Genomic DNA, 19,289 nt, shown 5'->3' with positions numbered 1-19,289 from the left:
TTACGAAGACTGGAAAACATGTATTTGGAAGTCGCCTTGCTACACTCATCAGAAGAGCTTTATACCAGAACAATGTGGGAAGGGAAGCAAAAGGCCAGAAAAAGCCATACAGCTGACAAATACTATTGAGATCTCTGCTACTGGAAGTGGAAAAGAAGAACAAAGACAAAAAAATCTAAATAATAAAAATATGGGAGGAAGAGAAACCAATCACAAACTACAATGTTTTTATACAAATGCACAAAGCATGGGCAACAAACAAGGAGAATTGGAACTACTAATGCAGCAAAAGGAATATGATGTCATTGGAATCACTGAAACTTGGTGGGACGATACACATGATTGGAATAAAAGGCTAAAAGGATACAACTTATTTGCAAGAAACAGACTTGATAAACGAGGAGGAGGTGTCGCATTGTATGTTAGAAAAGCGAATATCTGCACAGAGATTGAAGCTTCAGAGACTGGGAGTTCTGTGGAAACTGTTTGGGTAAGAATACAAGGAGAGAACAACGGAAAGGACACCATTGTAGGCATTTACTACAGGCCACCTGGGCAAGCTGAAGATATGGATGAACTCTTTATGTATCAAATGACCAAGTTCTCCAAAAAATATGACGTAGTGGTCATGGGAGATTTCAACTATCCAGACATTTGTTGGGAATCTCTCTCAAGTAAAGCTAACAGGTCAAGCAAATTCTTATCCTCTCTTGCTGACAACTTTTATCTTCCAAAAGGTAGGGGAGAAAACAAGGGGATCTGCTACTTTGCATCTAATCCTTATAAACAGGGAGGAAATGGCTGAGGAGGTAAAAGTGGCTGGGACCCTCGGAGGCAGCGATCATGCTATTATAGAATTTTGGATAACTAGAGGAGGAAGACATGTGAAGACTCAAACTTCAAGGTTAGATTTCAGAAAGGCGGATTTTAAGCGACTCAGAAAGAGAATAAGAGGGATCCAATGGCTGGATGTCCTTAAGGACAAAAATGTCCAGGAAGGATGGGAAATTTTTAAAAATGAGATTCTCAAAGCACAATCGTTAACAATCCCGAAAAGTAGGAAGAATGGGAAGCATTTAAGGAAACCAGGATGGATGAACACAGAACTTAAACACATGCTAAAAAGAAAGAAATGTTTATCAAATGGAAAGAGGGAGGCATATGTAAAGAAGATTATAATGCAGTCTGCAGAACCTGTAGGGCACGTATCAGGTTAGCTAAAGCTGACAATGAATTAAGGCTTGCAAGAGATGTCCAAAGCAATAAAAAAGGATTTTGGGGGTATGTCAAAAGTAAAAGAAAAGTCAAAGATGCTATAGGATTTTTACAGGATGAAAATGGTGAAATGGTAAGAGAGGATATTGAGAAGGCCAAACTTTTTAATTCCTATTTTGCATCAGTTTTCTCTCAGAAAGAAAATGTAACATCAACTGATCTTCACTGTCCTATTAAAGGAATAGAAGAATCCAGGTTATCTGTAAACAGACTGTGAGGGAATATTTCGCTAACATAAATTAGTTCAAGTCTCCAGGTCCAGATGAATTACACCCCAGAGTACTGAAGGAGATTGTAGAAGAAATTTTAGAACCACTCTCCATAATCTTTGAAAATTCTTGGAGAACAGGAGACGTCCCAGAACGCCTTTTTTTTTTTTTTTTTTTACAAAAACGTTTGTAAACGTTCTCTCATCTGTGTGCAGTCAGTACAATTCCTTTGAACCAGTATTGCATGCTCTGAAAATTCCACTAATCTGGCATGAGATATACCATAAAATATTTCCAGAACTTGCCAATGATCCACCGTGTGACTCTGCAGCCCCTGATCGGCCGTGTAACTCTGCAGCCCCTGATCCACCGTGTAACTCTGCAGTCTGCAGCACCTCATCCACCGTGTAACTCTGCCGCACCTGATCCACCGTGTAACTCTGCAGTCTGCAGCCCCTGATCCACCGTGTAACTCTGCAGCCCCTGATCCACCGTGTAACTCTGCAGCCCCTGATCCACCGTGTAACTCTGCAGCCCCTGATCCGCCGTGTAACTCTGCAGCCCCTGATCGGCCGTGTAACTCTGCAGCCCCTGATCCACCGTGTAACTCTGCAGTCTGCAGCACCTCATCCACCGTGTAACTCTGCCGCACCTGATCCGCCGTGTAACTCTGCCGCACCTGATCCACCGTGTAACTCTGCAGTCTGCAGCCCCTGATCCACCGTGTAACTCTGCAGCCCCTGATCCACCGTGTAACTCTGCAGCCCCTGATCCACCGTGTAACTCTTCAGCCCCTGATCCACCGTGTAACTCTGCAGTCTGCAGCCCCTGATCCACCGTGTAACTCTGCAGTCTGCAGCCCCTGATCCACCGTGTAACTCTGCAGCCCCTGATCCACCGTGTAACTCTGCAGCCCCTGATCCACCGTGTAACTCTGCAGCCCCTGATCCACCGTGTAACTCTGCAGCCCCTGATCCACCGTGTAACTCTGCAGTCTGCAGCCCCTGATCCACCGTGTAACTCTGCAGCCCCTGATCCACCGTGTAACTCTGCAGCCCCTGATCCACCGTGTAACTCTGCAGCCCCTGATCCACCGTGTAACTCTGCAGTCTGCAGCCCCTGATCCACCGTGTAACTCTGCAGCCCCTGATCCACCGTGTAACTCTGCAGCCCCTGATCCACCGTGTAACTCTGCAGCCCCTGATCCACAGTGTAACTCTGCAGCCCCTGATCCGCCGTGTAACTCTGCAGCCCCTGATCCGCCGTGTAACTCTGCAGCCCCTGATCCGCCGTGTAATTCTGCAGCCCCTGATCCGCCGTGTAACTCTGCCGCCCCTGATCCGCCGTGTAATTCTGCAGCCCTTGATCCGCCGTGTAACTCTGCAGCCCCTGATCCGCCGTGTAACTCTGCAGCCCCTGATCCGCCGTGTAACTCTGCAGCCCCTGATCCGCCGTGTAACTCTGCAGCCCCTGATCCGCCGTGTAACTCTGCAGCCCCTGATCCGCCGTGTAACTCTGCAGCCCCTGATCCGCCGTGTAACTCTGCAGCCCCTGATCCGCCGTGTAACTCTGCAGCCCCTGATCCGCCGTGTAACTCTGCAGCCCCTGATCCGCCGTGTAACTCTGCAGCCCCTGATCCGCCGTGTAACTCTGCAGTCTGCAGCACCTGATCCACCGTGTAACTCTGCAGTCTGCCGCCCCTGATCCACCGTGTAACTCTGCCGCCCCTGATCCACCGTGTAACTCTGCCGCCCCTGATCCGCCGTGTAACTCTGCAGCCCCTGATCCGCCGTGTAACTCTGCAGCCCCTGATCCGCCGTGTAACTCTGCAGCCCCTGATCCGCCGTGTAACTCTGCAGCCCCTGATCCGCCGTGTAACTCTGCAGCCCCTGATCCGCCGTGTAACTCTGCAGCCCCTGATCCGCCGTGTAACTCTGCAGCCCCTGATCCGCCGTGTAACTCTGCAGCCCCTGATCCGCCGTGTAACTCTGCAGCCCCTGATCCGCCGTGTAACCCTGCAGCCCCTGATCCGCCGTGTAACCCTGCAGCCCCTGATCCGCCGTGTAACTCTGCAGCCCCTGATCCGCCGTGTAACTCTGCAGCCCCTGATCCGCCGTGTAACTCTGCAGCCCCTGATCCGCCGTGTAACTCTGCAGCCCCTGATCCGCCGTGCAACTCTGCAGCCCCTGATCCGCCGTGTAACTCTGCAGCCCCTGATCCGCCGTGTAACTCTGCAGCCCCTGATCCGCCGTGTAACTCTGCAGCCCCTGATCCGCCGTGTAACTCTGCAGCCCCTGATCCGCCGTGTAACTCTGCAGCCCCTGATCCACCGTGTAACCCTGCAGTCTGCAGCACCTGATCCACCGTGTAACTCTGCAGCCCCTGATCCACCGTGTAACCCTGCAGTCTGCAGCACCTGATCCACTGTGTAACCCTGCAGTCTGCAGCACCTGATCCACCGTGTAACCCTGCAGTCTGCAGCACCTGATCCACCGTGTAACCCTGCAGTCTGCAGCACCTGATCCACCGTGTAACCCTGCAGTCTGCAGCACCTGATCCACCATGTAACTCTGCAGCCCCTGATCCACCGTGTAACCCTGCAGTCTGCAGCACCTGATCCACCGTGTAACCCTGCAGTCTGCAGCACCTGATCCACCGTGTAACTCTGCAGTCTGCAGCACCTGATCCACCGTGTAACCCTGCAGTCTGCAGCACCTGATCCACCGTGTAACCCTGCAGTCTGCAGCACCTGATCCACCGTGTAACCCTGCAGCCCCTGATCCACCGTGTAACCCTGCAATCTGCAGCACCTGATCCACCGTGTAACTCTGCAGCCCCTGATCCACCGTGTAACCCTGCAGTCTGCAGCACCTGATCCACCGTGTAACCCTGCAGTCTGCAGCACCTGATCCACCGTGTAACCCTGCAGTCTGCAGCACCTGATCCACCGTGTAACCCTGCAGTCTGCAGCACCTGATCCACCGTGTAACCCTGCAGTCTGCAGCACCTGATCCACCGTGTAACTCTGCAGCCCCTGATCCACCGTGTAACCCTGCAGTCTGCAGCACCTGATCCACCGTGTAACCCTGCAGTCTGCAGCACCTGATCCACCGTGTAACCCTGCAGTCTGCAGCACCTGATCCACCGTGTAACCCTGCAGTCTGCAGCACCTGATCCACCATGTAACTCTGCAGCCCCTGATCCACCGTGTAACCCTGCAGTCTGCAGCACCTGATCCACCGTGTAACTCTGCAGTCTGCAGCACCTGATCCACCGTGTAACCCTGCAGTCTGCAGCACCTGATCCACCGTGTAACCCTGCAGTCTGCAGCACCTGATCCACCGTGTAACTCTGCAGCCCCTGATCCACCGTGTAACCCTGCAGTCTGCAGCACCTGATCCACCGTGTAACCCTGCAGTCTGCAGCACCTGATCCACCGTGTAACCCTGCAGTCTGCAGCACCTGATCCACCGTGTAACTCTGCAGCCCCTGATCCACCGTGTAACCCTGCAGTCTGCAGCACCTGATCCACCGTGTAACCCTGCAGTCTGCAGCACCTGATCCACCGTGTAACTCTGCAGCCCCTGATCCACCGTGTAACCCTGCAGTCTGCAGCACCTGATCCACCGTGTAACCCTGCAGTCTGCAGCACCTGATCCACCGTGTAACCCTGCAGTCTGCAGCACCTGATCCACCGTGTAACCCTGCAGTCTGCAGCACCTGATCCACCGTGTAACCCTGCAGTCTGCAGCACCCCTAAGTTCAGCTTTAGCTCCTGGCTTGTTGCTGTACCATCAATATTTACTCCCAGAACTTTGCCCCCCAATTGCCCCATTTTTGAACCTGTGTCCTCATGGCAGTCAACAGACTTTCATGTGACGTACTGACGCGTTGGGTCCTCGAGAGACAGAGACGCTCTATGTTGGCGCACTTTGCTCCAGAGTTCCTGGACTTAATTACTTGTAATAAAATTTGTGGAGTTTTGTGAAACAAAGATTGATGGTGTAAGGAAAGCGATGATATCGTGCAGTACGGATTATTGATCAGATGATGGTTCTGCGAATGCACAGACCATGAATTGGAGGGTCCTTAAAAATGATTTCAGGGACCTAGGTAGGAAGCTTAGGGCAAGGACCTCCAAGGTAGTTTTCTCAGAAATACTACCAATCCCGCGAGCCACACAGGAGCGCCAACGGGAAGTTAGGGAGGTGAATAAGTGGCTAAAGAGTTGGTGCAAGGCAGAAGGGCTTGGGTTCATGGAGAACTGGGCCGACTTCGCGGTCGGCTACAGGCTCTACCGTAGGGACGGGCTGCACCTCAATGGGGAGGGTGCAGCGGTGCTGGGGAAGATGATGGCTAATAGGTTGGAGGAGTTTTTAAACTAGAGATGGGGGGGGGGGGGACCAAGGAAATAGGTGGGATGTGAGGCAAGCAAGGGGGAAGGGGAGAAGTTAGATCGTTAGAGAAGAATAGGATGCTAAATAACCCCAAAGTTTTATCTTGCATGCTGACCAACGCAAGAAGCCTGACCAATAAGGCGGATGAGCTGCAGGCGCTTATATCGGAGGAGAGGTATGACATCGTAGGTATAACAGAGACTTGGCTAGACGATAGCTACGACTGGGCGGTAAATTTATTAGATTATAGTTTATTTAGAAGGGACCGGAAACAGGGGAAAGGCGGAGGAGTCTGCTTATATGTAAAGTCATGTCTAAAACCCAGACTAAGGGAAGATATAGGAGAGGGAGAAGAGGGGGTCGAGTCCATGTGGGTAGAGATAGAGGGGGCAAAAAATAATAATAAAATATTACTGGGGGTCTGCTATAAGCCACCTAATATAACAGAGGAGAATGAGAAACTGCTATTAGGACAAATAGACAAAGTAGCAAAACATAATGAGGTGATTGTAATGGGGGATTTCAACTACCTGGATATTGACTGGGAAACAGAAACCTGTAGATCGCAGAAAGGAAAAAGGTTCTTGACAAATATTAAGGATAATTATCTCTCCCAACTAGTGCAGGAACCAACGAGAGGGAAGGCCGTGTTGGACTTAATATTGACTAATAGGCCTGATACAATAACTGAGGTACAGATAGGGGGGCACCTAGGTAATAGCGACCATAATATTATCGACTTCAAAATGCCCTTCAGTAGGGTTATCAATAAGGGAACAACTAAAACATTAAACTTTAGGAGGGCGAAGTTTGATCAGCTGAAAGAAAACCTTCAACTTATTGACTGGGACAAAGTTCTTAATCAAAGGAATACGAATAGTAAATGGGAAACCTTCAAAAGAATTCTGAATACTCAGTGCGAGAGGTATATACCGTATGGGAATAAAAGGGCCAGAAATAAGAGGAAACCAATATGGTTGAACAAGAACGTAAAAGGGGCGTTAAATAGCAAAAAAGAGGCATTCAAGAGATTAAAACAGGAAAACAGCAAGGAGGCACTAATGTGTTACAAGGAAAAAACGAGAACCTGTAAAAAACAAATAAAAATAGCGAAGGAGGAAACAGAGAGACGTATTGCTAGGGAAAGTAGATCAAATCCCAAACTGTTCTTTACCTATATAAATAGTAAAAGGATTAAATCGGATAATATTGGACCGATAAAAAGTGAGGAAGGCAAAATCATAGAGAAAGATGAGGATAAAGCTAATCTATTAAATAAATTTTTTTCGACAACTTTCACAAAGGAAATAGAACTAACAGGAGAAATGAGAAGGGACAAACTTAATCCTCCACTAAGTATGACAAATCTAACCCAAGCTGGGGTACAGAAACGCCTCAGTAACATTAAAATAAACCAATCACCAGGACCTGATGGCATACACCCACGGGTACTAAGGGAACTAAGTAATGTGATAGACAGACCGTTATATCTTATATTTAAGGACTCTGTTGAGACTGGGTCTGTGCCACTTGATTGGCGACAGGCGAATGTAGTGCCAATATTCAAAAAGGGAGCGAAAAGTAACACCGGAAACTATCGGCCGGTGAGTCTGACGTCCGTTGTGGGCAAAATTTTTGAAAGCTTCATTAAAGAGGCAATTACGGAGCATCTTGATGCTAATAATCTTTTAATCTCGAACCAACATGGATTCATGAGGAATCGCTCCTGCCAAACAAACCTGATTGACTTCTACGAGGAGGTGAGCTCTCGAGTAGATCAGGGGGAACCAGTGGATGTCGTGTATCTCGACTTCTCAAAAGGGTTCGATAGCGTGCCACATAATAGGTTGGTATACAAAATGAGAATGATGGGGCTGGGGGAAAATGTCTGCAAGTGGGTAGCAAACTGGCTAAAGGATAGAAGGCAGAGGGTGGTTATAAATGGAATATACTCAGATTGGGTAAGCGTCACTAGTGGGGTACCACAGGGGTCTGTACTAGGCCCAATGTTATTTAATATCTTTATTAACGACATAGTCAACGGGATAAATAGTAAAATATCAATATTTGCAGATGACACAAAGTTATGTAAAACAATTAATACAAAAGAGGACAGTGCAGACCTACAGAGGGATTTGGATAAGCTGGGTAGGTGGAGCATTAAATGGCAAATGAGGTTTAACGAGGAGAAATGTAAGGTCATACATATGGGAAGGAAAAATGGAAGTCACCAGTACTCACTGAATGGGAAATCATTGGGGAATTCAGAGATGGAGAAGGACTTGGGCATCTTGATTGATAGCAAACTAAATTGGAGTGCCCAAAGTAAGGCGGCTGCTGTAAGGGCAAACAGGGTAATGGGATGTATCAGAAGAGGTATAGCTGCAAAGGAGGAGAACATTGTTCTTCCACTGTACAAAGCACTGGTCAGACCACACTAGGAATACTGTGCTCAGTTATGGGCCCCAATATATAGAAAGGATATAAACGAGCTTGAAAAGGTACAAAGGAGGGCAACAAAATTAATAAGGGGAATGGAGGGACTGCAATACCCAGAGAGGTTGGCAAAACTAGGACTATTCAGCCTGGAAAAGAGAAGGTTGAGGGGGGACATAATAAATGTGTACAAATATGTTAGGGGACAGTATAGAGACCTTGCCCGGGATTTGTTCAAAAGGAGGGATATTACGGTAACAAGAGGGCATTCACTAAGACTGGAAGAGAAAAGGTTTCAGCACCAGCATAGGAAGGGGTTCTTTACGGTAAGAGCAGTGAGAATATGGAATTCACTGAGTGAGGAGACGGTAATGTCGGATTCACTACACCAGTTCAAGCGGTGACTGGATGCATTTCTAGATACCAGGCAGATTTCAGCGTATACTTAAAAATAAAATAAAATAGTAGGTTGATACAGGGATTTATTCTGACTGCTGGTTTCAGAGTCGGGAGGGAATTTTTCCTCAGGTGAAGATTGGCCAAATCATTTGGGGTTTTTGCCCTCCTCTGGATCAACTTTAGCAATTACAGAACTAACAGGTCGAACTTGATGGACGCAAGTCTTTATTCAGCTTTACAAACTATGAATTCTCCATGTGTCCACAGTGCTAACCACTGAGCCACCATGCTGCCCATTGAGCCATCCAGACCCTCTGTTCAGACATTCTCTATGGTTATGATGGTTAATTATCCATGGATCTATGGATGGTCCAGGTCCTGTGCTTGGGAATCCTCTATACTGGGATGGAAAATTCTCTGTGCATCTATGTATGGGTCAGGGTCCTGTCTTCGGGAATTCTCTATATTGTGGTAAAGAATTCTCTGTGGGTCTACAGAGGTGTGAAAAGTGTTTGCCCCCTTCCTGATTTCTTATTCTTTTGCATGTTTATCACACTAAAATATTTCAGATCACAAAGCAAATTTAAATATTATAGAAAGATAACACAAGTAGCACAAAATGCAGTTTTTAAATGAAGGTCTTTATTATTAAGGGGAAAAGAAATCCAAACCTACAGGGCCCTGTGTGAAAAAGTGATTGCCCTCTAAACATAAATTACCTGTGGTTTATCATATCTTTGGGAAGATGAGTTCAATTTCCGTAGCCACACACAGGCCTGATCACTGCCACACCTGATCTCAATCAAAAAATCACTTAAATAGGACCTGCCTGACAAAGTGAAGTAGACCAAAAGATCCTCAGCAGCTAGACATCATGCTGCGATCCAAAGAAATTCAGGAACAATTGAGAAACAAAGTAATTGAGATTTATCAGTCTGGAAAAGGTTATAAAGCCATTTCTAAAGCTTTTGGACTCCCGCGAACAACAGTGAGAGTCATTATCCACAAATGGACAAAAATTACCCTAAGAGCGCAGCGACGACCCATCCAAGAGGTCACAAAAGACCCCATAACAACATCCAAAGAACTGCAGGCCTCAGTTACCTCAGTTAAGGTCCGTATTCTTGACTCCACCATAAGAAAGAGACTGGGCAAAAATGGCAGACATGGCAGAGTTCCAAGACGAAAACCACTGCTGAGCAAAAAGAATATAAAGGCTCGTCTCAGTTTTGCCAGAAAAAATCTTGATGATCACCAAGACTTTTGGGAGAATACTCTGCGGACTGACGAGACAAAAGTTGAACTTTTTCAAAGGTGTATGTCCCATTACATCTGGCGTAGAAGTAACAGCATTTCAGAAAAGGAACATCATACCAACAGTAAAATATGGTGGTGGTAGTGTGATGGTCTGGGGCTGTTTTGCTGCTTCAGGACCCGGAAGACTTGCTGTGGTAAATGGAACCATGAATTCTGCTGTCTACCGAAAAATCCTGAAGGAGAATGTCCGGCCACACAAACAGTGTGGCTGCCAGCTGAAGCGCACTTGGGTTATGCAGCAAGGACAATGATCCAAAACACACCAGCAAGTCCACCTCTGAATGGCTTAAGAAAAGCAAAATTAAGACTTTGGAGTGGCCTAGTCAAAGTCCTGACCTTAATCCGATTGAGATGCTGTGGCATGACCTTAAAAAGGCTGTTCATGCTCAGAAATCCTCCAATGTGGCTGAATTACAACAATCCTGCAAAGATGAGCGGCTAAAATTCCTCCCAAGCGTTGTAAAGACTCATTGCCAGTTATCGCAAACGCTTGATTGCAGTTGTTGCTGCCAAGGGCCCAACCAGTTAGGTTTAGAGGGCAATCACTTTCTCACACAGGGCCCTGTAGGTTTGGATTTCTTTTTCCTTTTAATAATAAAGACCTTCATTTAAAAACTGCATTTTGTGATTACTTGTGTTATCTTTCTATAATATTTACATTTGTTTTGTGATCTGAAACATTTAAGTGACAAACATGCAAAAGAATAAGAAATCAGGAAGGGGGCAAACACTTTTTCTCACCACTGTATATATGGGTCAGGGTCTTGTCTTCGGTAATCCTCTATACTAAGGTGGTGAATTTTCCATGGGTACTATGGATAGGTCCTGTTTTCTGGAACGCTCTATATTGAGGTGCTGAATGCTACTTGGGTCTATGGATGGATCCTGTCTTTGGGAATCCTCTTGACTGTGGTGCTAAATTTTCCATGGGTCTATGTACGGGTCCTGTCTTCTGGAATGCTCTATATTGAGGTGGTGAATGCTCCTTGGGTCTATGGATGGATCCTGTCTTTGGGAATCCTCTATACCGAGGAGGTGAATATTCCATGGGCTTATGGATGAGTCCTGTCTTCGGGAATTCTTTATACTGAGATGATGATGGTAGAAGGGTTGTTGTCTGTCTCACGTGTAGCTGCATCCCCTCCTCCCCCTCATCGCGTATCTCCTGGCCAGGGTGACTGGTTGCACAGCAGGATCTTCTCTTAATGCTCCTTGTTATTTCTCGTAGATCTCGCTTGCGTAGGCGCTCGAGGAGCCTCTCCTGGCACTAAAAGAAGTGGCTGTTCCCGAGCGACAGGAGGCTGTGACTAAACCATGTCCATGGTCCAGGAAACCATCGTACTGGAGGAAGAGGAGGAGGAAGACACCTCCACAAGCTGCGGGACAGGGGATGATGAGGAGGATGGCGAATCCAAAATTTGCCGAGCTTGTGGTGACCGAGCGACTGGCTATCACTTTAATGCCATGACGTGTGAAGGCTGCAAGGGCTTCTTCAGGTGGGTGTCCATGATGGGGGGGATTGACTAGTAAAGCCGGCCATCAATGTGACCATATTGAGTATTGCGATGTTTGTTATTAGACAGTTTCTGATGGGAGAAAAATCACATGAGACTCCCGAGGCCGAGGAGACCACAAATATAAACATGTTAACTGGGACAAATCCACCATAACAGACGAGATTAGTGCTGGTGCGCACAGACACCGTCACAGAAAGATCCACACTTATCATAGAAGTCTAAAGGACGAGCACAACCAGAACCCTCAATGGATGATTTATTCTTAAGGGTTTTTTACTTTGATTTTCTGTTTTATTATTTCGGTGTTAAGGTTATTATTTAGGTTTTTGGGGTTTTTTTTGTAACAGTTATTTGTTATTGATATTTTATTTTGTTTTCTTTCTTAATATTAGTCCCCCCCCCCCCCCCCCCAAATGTAGTGAAAGTTCTCTTCACTACATTTGGTGGGGGAGGGATAAGTAAAATGAGTTGTTGTTGTTGTTGTTGTTGTTGTTTTTTTATGCACATTCTTTTTTTGTTTTATTTTACTATTTTTAATAGCAGATAATACACATAACGGGTTAATTGCTTTTTTTTAATGGTTTGCAATTTAGCTCTGCAACACTGGTGCGCCACGGGCCGGGCCTACCCCGGAGGGGCATGACTAAGTGTCTACCGGGTCTTCAATACGGCCTCTGATGGTGAGGATAGGCTGGACTGCTGGTAGACGCCAGGTACCACTCCAGGGCAGTCCCCGAGTGACGTGGTCAGGCAATCCGAGGTCGGCGCAGGCAGTACAGATTGAATACACATAGCTGAGGTCAGGGAGAGAGAGGTCAGGCAGGACGGGTACACAAATCTGGCCGTAAACGGGAGACAGAATATTGTGGAATGCATAAACAGGTGCTAGCAACCACCGTTCGGGCGAGGAGTAGTAGGAGGAGCTGATCAATATATATCCTGCTGGCAAGGGATAGGCCGAGGAACCTAATCTCTGCAGGACACAGCAGGGTTACATTCCTGCAGAGACTGGCCTCACCCCCCCCCCTCCCCCTAAAGCCAAATGGAAGCAAGGTGCTGTTGCAGAAGTGCAGAGGAGTGCTGCAAGAGGCGAAACTCAGCGAGCCGACCTGACCCGAGCAGCAGCCGCGCGGTGACGACGGTGAGTAGGGCGGCACTGAGGAGGCGTGCCAGTTACTGCCGTGACACTATGGTATGTGCTACTGTGCAATGGACACTGAAGGCGTAAAGGTGTGCGGCGCTTAGTATATAATTGTACATTTTTTTGTAGCTCTAAAGCGTCAAGTTTCTCTTTTGGGGAGAGTATCAGGTTCACACATGGAGGGAGGTATAGGTCATGCAATGCTTCCTGGGAAGTTAAATATGCAAATAGCCTCTACAAAGAAAAACAGAACTGGACCTCTAGCGCCTCCTATTGGAAGTATCAATCCTAAAAGTCAATATCAACCCTGTAAAGAGCCTTGCCATATGACTTAAGATAGGAAGTCAAACCAGAAACTCCATTTGCAGACGTGTTTCTGGAAGGGCTGGCATTAGGAGAGGCAAACTGGGCCCCATCAAACAGGGCCCCATCCCCATAAGGGTCCCCCAGCAATTACAAGCAGAAACCGCACTGATAATGGCAAACTTGTGCATGTTTACGTGTGTCTGTGCTATATGTGTGTGTATGTATATGTGTATATGTGTGTGTGTGTGTGTGTGTATATATATATATATATATATATATATAATATGTGTATATATAATTTGTGTATGTGGTCTGGGAATACATATGTGTATGTATTTGCTTTGTGTATACATGTGTATGTATGTGCTCTGTGTTACATTTCTGTGTATGTGCTTTGTGTATACACGTGTGTCTGTGTATACCTGTGTGTGTCTGTGTGCTCTGGGTATATGTGTGTGTGTTTTGTATATATGCATATAAATGTGTCTGTATGTGCTTTGTATATATACATGTGTGTATGTGCTCAGTATGTATACACTTGTCTGTATGTGCTTTGTATATATACACGTGTCTGTATGTGCTCTGTATATATACACACTTGTCTGTATGTGCTCTGTATATGTACTTGTCTGTATGTGCTCTGTATATATACACGTGTCTGTATGTGCTCTGTATATATACACGTGTCTGTATGTGCTCTGTATATATACACGTGTCTGTATGTGCTCTGTATATATACACACGTGTCTGTATGTGCTCTGTATATATACACGTGTCTGTATGTGCTCTGTATATATACACGTGTCTGTATGTGCTCTGTATATATACACGTGTCTGTATGTGCTCTGTATATATACACGTGTCTGTATGTGCTCTGTATATATACACGTGTCTATATGTGCTCTGTATATATACACACGTGTCTGTATGTGCTCTGTATATATACACGTGTCTGTATGTGCTCTGTATATATACACGTGTCTGTATGTGCTCTGTATATATACACGTGTCTGTATGTGCTCTGTATATATACACGTGTCTGTATGTGCTCTGTATATATGCATGTGTGTATGTGCTCTGTATATATGCATGTGTGTATGTGCTCTGTATATATACATGTGTGTATGTGCTCTGTATATATACACGTGTCTGTATGTGCTCTGTATATATACACGTGTCTGTATGTGCTCTGTATATATGCATGTGTGTATGTGCTCTGTATATATGCATGTGTGTATGTGCTCTGTATATATGCATGTGTGTATGTGCTCTGTATATATGCATGTGTGTATGTGCTCTGTATATACACGTGTCTGTATGTGCTCTGTATATACACGTGTCTGTATGTGCTCTGTATATATACACACGTGTCTGTATGTGCTCTGTATATATACACACGTGTCTGTATGTGCTCTGTATATATACACGTGTCTGTATGTGCTCTGTATATATACACACGTGTCTGTATGTGCTCTGTATATATACACACGTGTCTGTATGTGCTCTGTATATATACACACGTGTCTGTATGTGCTCTGTATATATACACGTGTCTGTATGTGCTCTGTATATATGCATGTGTGTATGTGCTCTGTATATATGCATGTGTGTATGTGCTCTGTATATATACACATGTGTGTATGTGCTCTGTATATATACATGTGTCTGTATGTGCTCTGTATATATACATGTGTCTGTATGTGCTCTGTATATATACACGTGTCTGTATGTGCTCTGTATATATACAAGTGTCTGTATGTGCTTTGTATATATACATGTGTGTATGTGCTCTGTATATATACACGTGTCTGTATGTGCTCTGTATATATACACGTGTCTGTATGTGCTTTGTATGTATACATGTGTGTATGTGCTCTGTATATATACACGTGTCTGTGCTCTGTATATATACACGTGTCTGTATGTGCTCTGTATATATACATGTGTCTGTATGTGCTCTGTATATATACACGTGTCTGTATGTGCTTTGTATATATACACGTGTCTGTATGTGCTTTGTATGTATACATGTTTGTATGTGCTCTGTATATATACACATGTCTGTATGTGCTCTGTATATATACACGTGTCTATGTGCTCTGTATATATACACGTGTCTGTATGTGCTCTGTATATATACATGTCTGTATGTGCTCTGTATATATACACGTGTCTGTATGTGCTCTGTATATATACATGTCTGTATGTGCTCTGTATATATACACGTGTCTGTATGTGCTCTGTATATATACACGTGTCTGTATGTGCTCTGTATATATACACGTGTCTGTATGTGCTCTGTATATATACATGTGTGTATGTGCTCTGTATATATACATGTCTGTATGTGCTCTGTATATATACATGTGTGTATGTGCTCTGTATATACGTGTCTGTATGTGCTCTGTATATATACATGTCTGTATGTGCTCTGTATATATACACGTGTCTGTATGTGCTCTGTATATATACACGTGTCTGTATGTGCTCTGTATATATACATGTGTGTATGTGCTCTGTATATATACACGTGTCTGTATGTGCTCTGTATATATACACGTGTCTGTATGTGCTCTGTATATATACATGTCTGTATGTGCTCTGTATATATACATGTGTGTATGTACTCTGTATATATACATGTGTCTGTATGTGCTCTGTATGTATACACGTGTCTGTATGTGCTCTGTATGTATACACGTGTCTGTATGTGCTCTGTATATATACATGTCTGTATGTGCTCTGTATATATACATGTCTGTATGTGCTCTGTATATATACATGTCTGTATGTGCTCTGTATATATACACGTGTCTGTATGTGCTCTGTATATATACATGTCTGTATGTGCTCTGTATATATACATGTCTGTATGTGCTCTGTATATATACATGTCTGTATGTGCTCTGTATATATACACGTGTCTGTATGTGCTCTGTATATATACATGTGTGTATGTGCTCTGTATATATACATGTGTCTGTATGTGCTCTGTATATATACATGTGTCTGTATATGCTCTGTATATATACACGTGTCTGTATGTGCTCTGTATATATACATGTGTGTATGTGCTCTGTATATATACACGTGTCTGTATGTGCTCTGTATATATACACGTGTCTGTATGTGCTCTGTATATATACACGTGTCTGTATGTGCTCTGTATATATACATGTGTCTGTATGTGCTCTGTATATATACATGTGTCTGTATGTGCTCTGTATATATACACGTGTCTGTATGTGCTCTGTATATATACATGTGTGTATGTGCTCTGTATATATACATGTGTGTGTATGTGCTCTGTATATATACATGTGTCTGTATGTGCTCTGTATATATACATGTGTCTGTATGTGCTCTGTATATATACATGTGTCTGTATGTGCTCTGTATATATACATGTGTCTGTATGTGCTCTGTATATATACATGTGTCTGTATGTGCTCTGTATATATACACGTGTCTGTATGTGCTCTGTATATATACATGTGTCTGTATGTGCTCTGTATATATACATGTGTCTGTATATGCTCTGTATATATACATGTGTCTGTATATGCTCTGTATATATACACGTGTCTGTATGTGCTCTGTATATATACATGTGTCTGTATGTGCTCTGTATATATACATGTGTCTGTATATGCTCTGTATATATACACGTGTCTGTATGTGCTCTGTATATATACATGTGTCTGTATGTGCTCTGTATATATACATGTGTCTGTATATGCTCTGTATATATACATGTGTCTGTATATGCTCTGTATATATACATGTGTCTGTATATGCTCTGTATATATACATGTGTCTGTATGTGCTCTGTATATATACACGTGTCTGTATGTGCTCTGTATATATACATGTGTCTGTATGTGCTCTGTATATATACATGTGTCTGTATATGCTCTGTATATATACATGTGTGTATGTGCTGTGAGAGTTCAGATGAGTAAATGTCATGGTGTTACATATAGTGTGGGTGAGCGTGTGTAGTATCCACATTTATATATATATATATATGACACCACAGACGAGGGATCGTAGGTGTAGACATGTCGGCTCTTATGGTATCGGAAAGCAAAAAAAAAATCGTAACTCCAGAATTCTGTTTTGTTTTTTTTGCTCTCGCTCCTCCCCCAATTGTGTAATAAAAAGCGATCAAAGCGTCTAATGTTCTCCAATACTATCAATAAAACCATCAGCTCGCCACGCGAAAAACAAGTCCTCCCTCCGCTCCATCCATGGAAAACAATAAAGTTATGGCTCTTGGGAAACGGCGACACAAAGAAAAGATGTTTTTTTTTTGTTGTTTTTTTTAATTCAGATTTTTTTTATTTTTTTTGAAGAATCAGGATCTTGGCTCTTTGTTGTCACATAATCAACACCAGAAACACAAACCCCCAAAAATGACTGTTTTGCTTTTTTCTTTTCGCTTTTTAATCTACTTAGATTTTTTTCCTGTTTTTCAGTCCATTATATGGTAAAAAGAACCGCGTCATTGAAAACACTAACTCACCCCCCAGTAATCCGGCCTCGTCCCCCCTGTATTCCGGCCTCGTCCCCCCAGTAATCCTGCCTCGTCCCCCCAGTAATCCGGCCTCGTCCCCCCAGTAATCCGGCCTCGTCCCCCCAGTAATCCGGCCTCGTCGCCCTGTAATCCGGCCTCGTCCACCTATAATCCAGCCTCGTCCTGCCAGAGACTCTTCTGTACGAAAGTGATAAAATGACACGTAAATGTTGTCATCTTCCGTTCTCAGGTCCGTGTGTTAGATCTTCCGTTCTCAGGTCCGTGTGTTAGATCTTCCGTCCTCAGGTCCGCGTGTTAGATCTTCCGTTCTCAGGTCCGCATGTTAGATCTTCCGTTCTCAGGTCCGCGTGTTAGATCTTCCGTTCTCAGGTCCGCGTGTTAGATCTTCCGTTCTCAGGTCCGCGTGTTAGATCTTCCGTTCTCAGGTCCGCGTGTTAGATCTTCCGTTCTCAGGTCCGCGTGTTAGATCTTCCGTTCTCAGGTCCGCGTGTTAGATCTTCCGTTCTCAGGTCCGCGTGTTAGATCTTCCGTTCTCCGGTCCGCGTGTTAGATCTTCCGTTCTCAGGTCCGTGTGTTAGATCTTCCGTTCTCAGGTCCGTGTGTTAGATCTTCCGTTCTCAGGTCCGTGTGTTAGATCTTCCGTTCTCAGGTCCGTGTGTTAGATCTTCCGTTCTCAGGTCCGTGTGTTAGATCTTCCGTTTTCAGGTCCGTGTGTTAGATCTTCCGTTCTCAGGTCCGTGTGTTAGATCTTCCGTTCTCAGGTCCGTGTGTTAGATCTTCCGTTTTCAGGTCCGTGTTAGATCTTCCGTTCTCAGGTCCGTGTGTTAGATCTTCCGTTCTCAGGTCCGTGTGTTATATGATCTGTGACTCGTATAAAAGTGTCCAAGCCACAATAAACCCTGTAATCTGAGTAGGACCCGGGCAATGAGGCACAAGCTGCTCTTCTATTTGTGGTACCAGAGTAGGGCCCCTCACCCCGACCACACGGACCACCGCTCGCCCACCATCCACCCACGCGAATATTCCTAGAACCCTCACCTCCGATACAGAGGAGGAGAAGCGGCTTGTGTTGGCATTTCCAGGAAACTCTCCTTGTTGTTGCTAGGCAGCCATTATATCTAATGACCCCCACCAATTATTATGTAAGAGGATTGTGGAGCATTTCTGAGCATCAATCATAAGAGTCCCGTGATGCGGCAGCCGGGGACGCATGCCGTCCTCCATTACATACACCGATCTCATTTACTCAATGGTCTCCAAGTAAAGACATCGGTTGCTAGGTAATCAGAGGACTCCATTGTGGCCGGACCTGAACGCACAAAGCCAGGAATGTGCATTACAGGGCAGGACTGGTGGTATATAGCGTATACACAATGTATAGAAGGGCGGGACCAGTGGTATATAGCGTATACACAATGTATAGAAGGGCGGGACCAGTGGTATATAGCGTATACACAATGTATAGAAGGGCGGGACTGGTGGTATATAGCGTATACACAATGTATAGAAGGGCGGGACCAGTGGTATATAGCGTATACACAATGTATAGAAGGGCGGGACTGGTGGTATATAGCGTATACACAATGTATAGAAGGGCGGGACTGGTGGTATATAGCGTATACACAATGTATAGAAGGGCGGGACTGGTGGTATATAGCGTATACACAATGTATAGAAGGGCAGGACCGGTGGTATATAGCGTATACACTGTGTATAGATGGGCGGGACCAGTGGTATATAGCGTATACACAATGT

The 19,289-nt window shown here is 45.1% G+C and overlaps 1 protein-coding gene across 1 annotated transcript in view; it reads left to right on the top strand.

The window, feature by feature from the left end:
* Window positions 1-19,289, top strand: part of NR1I2 (nuclear receptor subfamily 1 group I member 2) — a 56,404-nt gene that overhangs the window by 23,413 nt on the left and 13,702 nt on the right. Inside the window, exon 2 of the mRNA XM_073668720.1 lies at window positions 11,262-11,529. Coding sequence (XP_073524821.1) covers window positions 11,348-11,529 — 182 coding nt within the window. The 5' untranslated portion in view covers window positions 11,262-11,347. The remainder of the gene's footprint in view (window positions 1-11,261; window positions 11,530-19,289) is intronic.

Source organism: Phyllobates terribilis, unplaced genomic scaffold, assembly GCF_046119375.1.
Source record: "Phyllobates terribilis strain yellow unplaced genomic scaffold, ASM4611937v1 Scaffold_2__4_contigs__length_985480577, whole genome shotgun sequence".
Classification (NCBI taxonomy): Eukaryota; Metazoa; Chordata; class Amphibia; order Anura; family Dendrobatidae; genus Phyllobates; species Phyllobates terribilis.
This window is presented reverse-complemented; position numbering and strand designations above follow the sequence as displayed.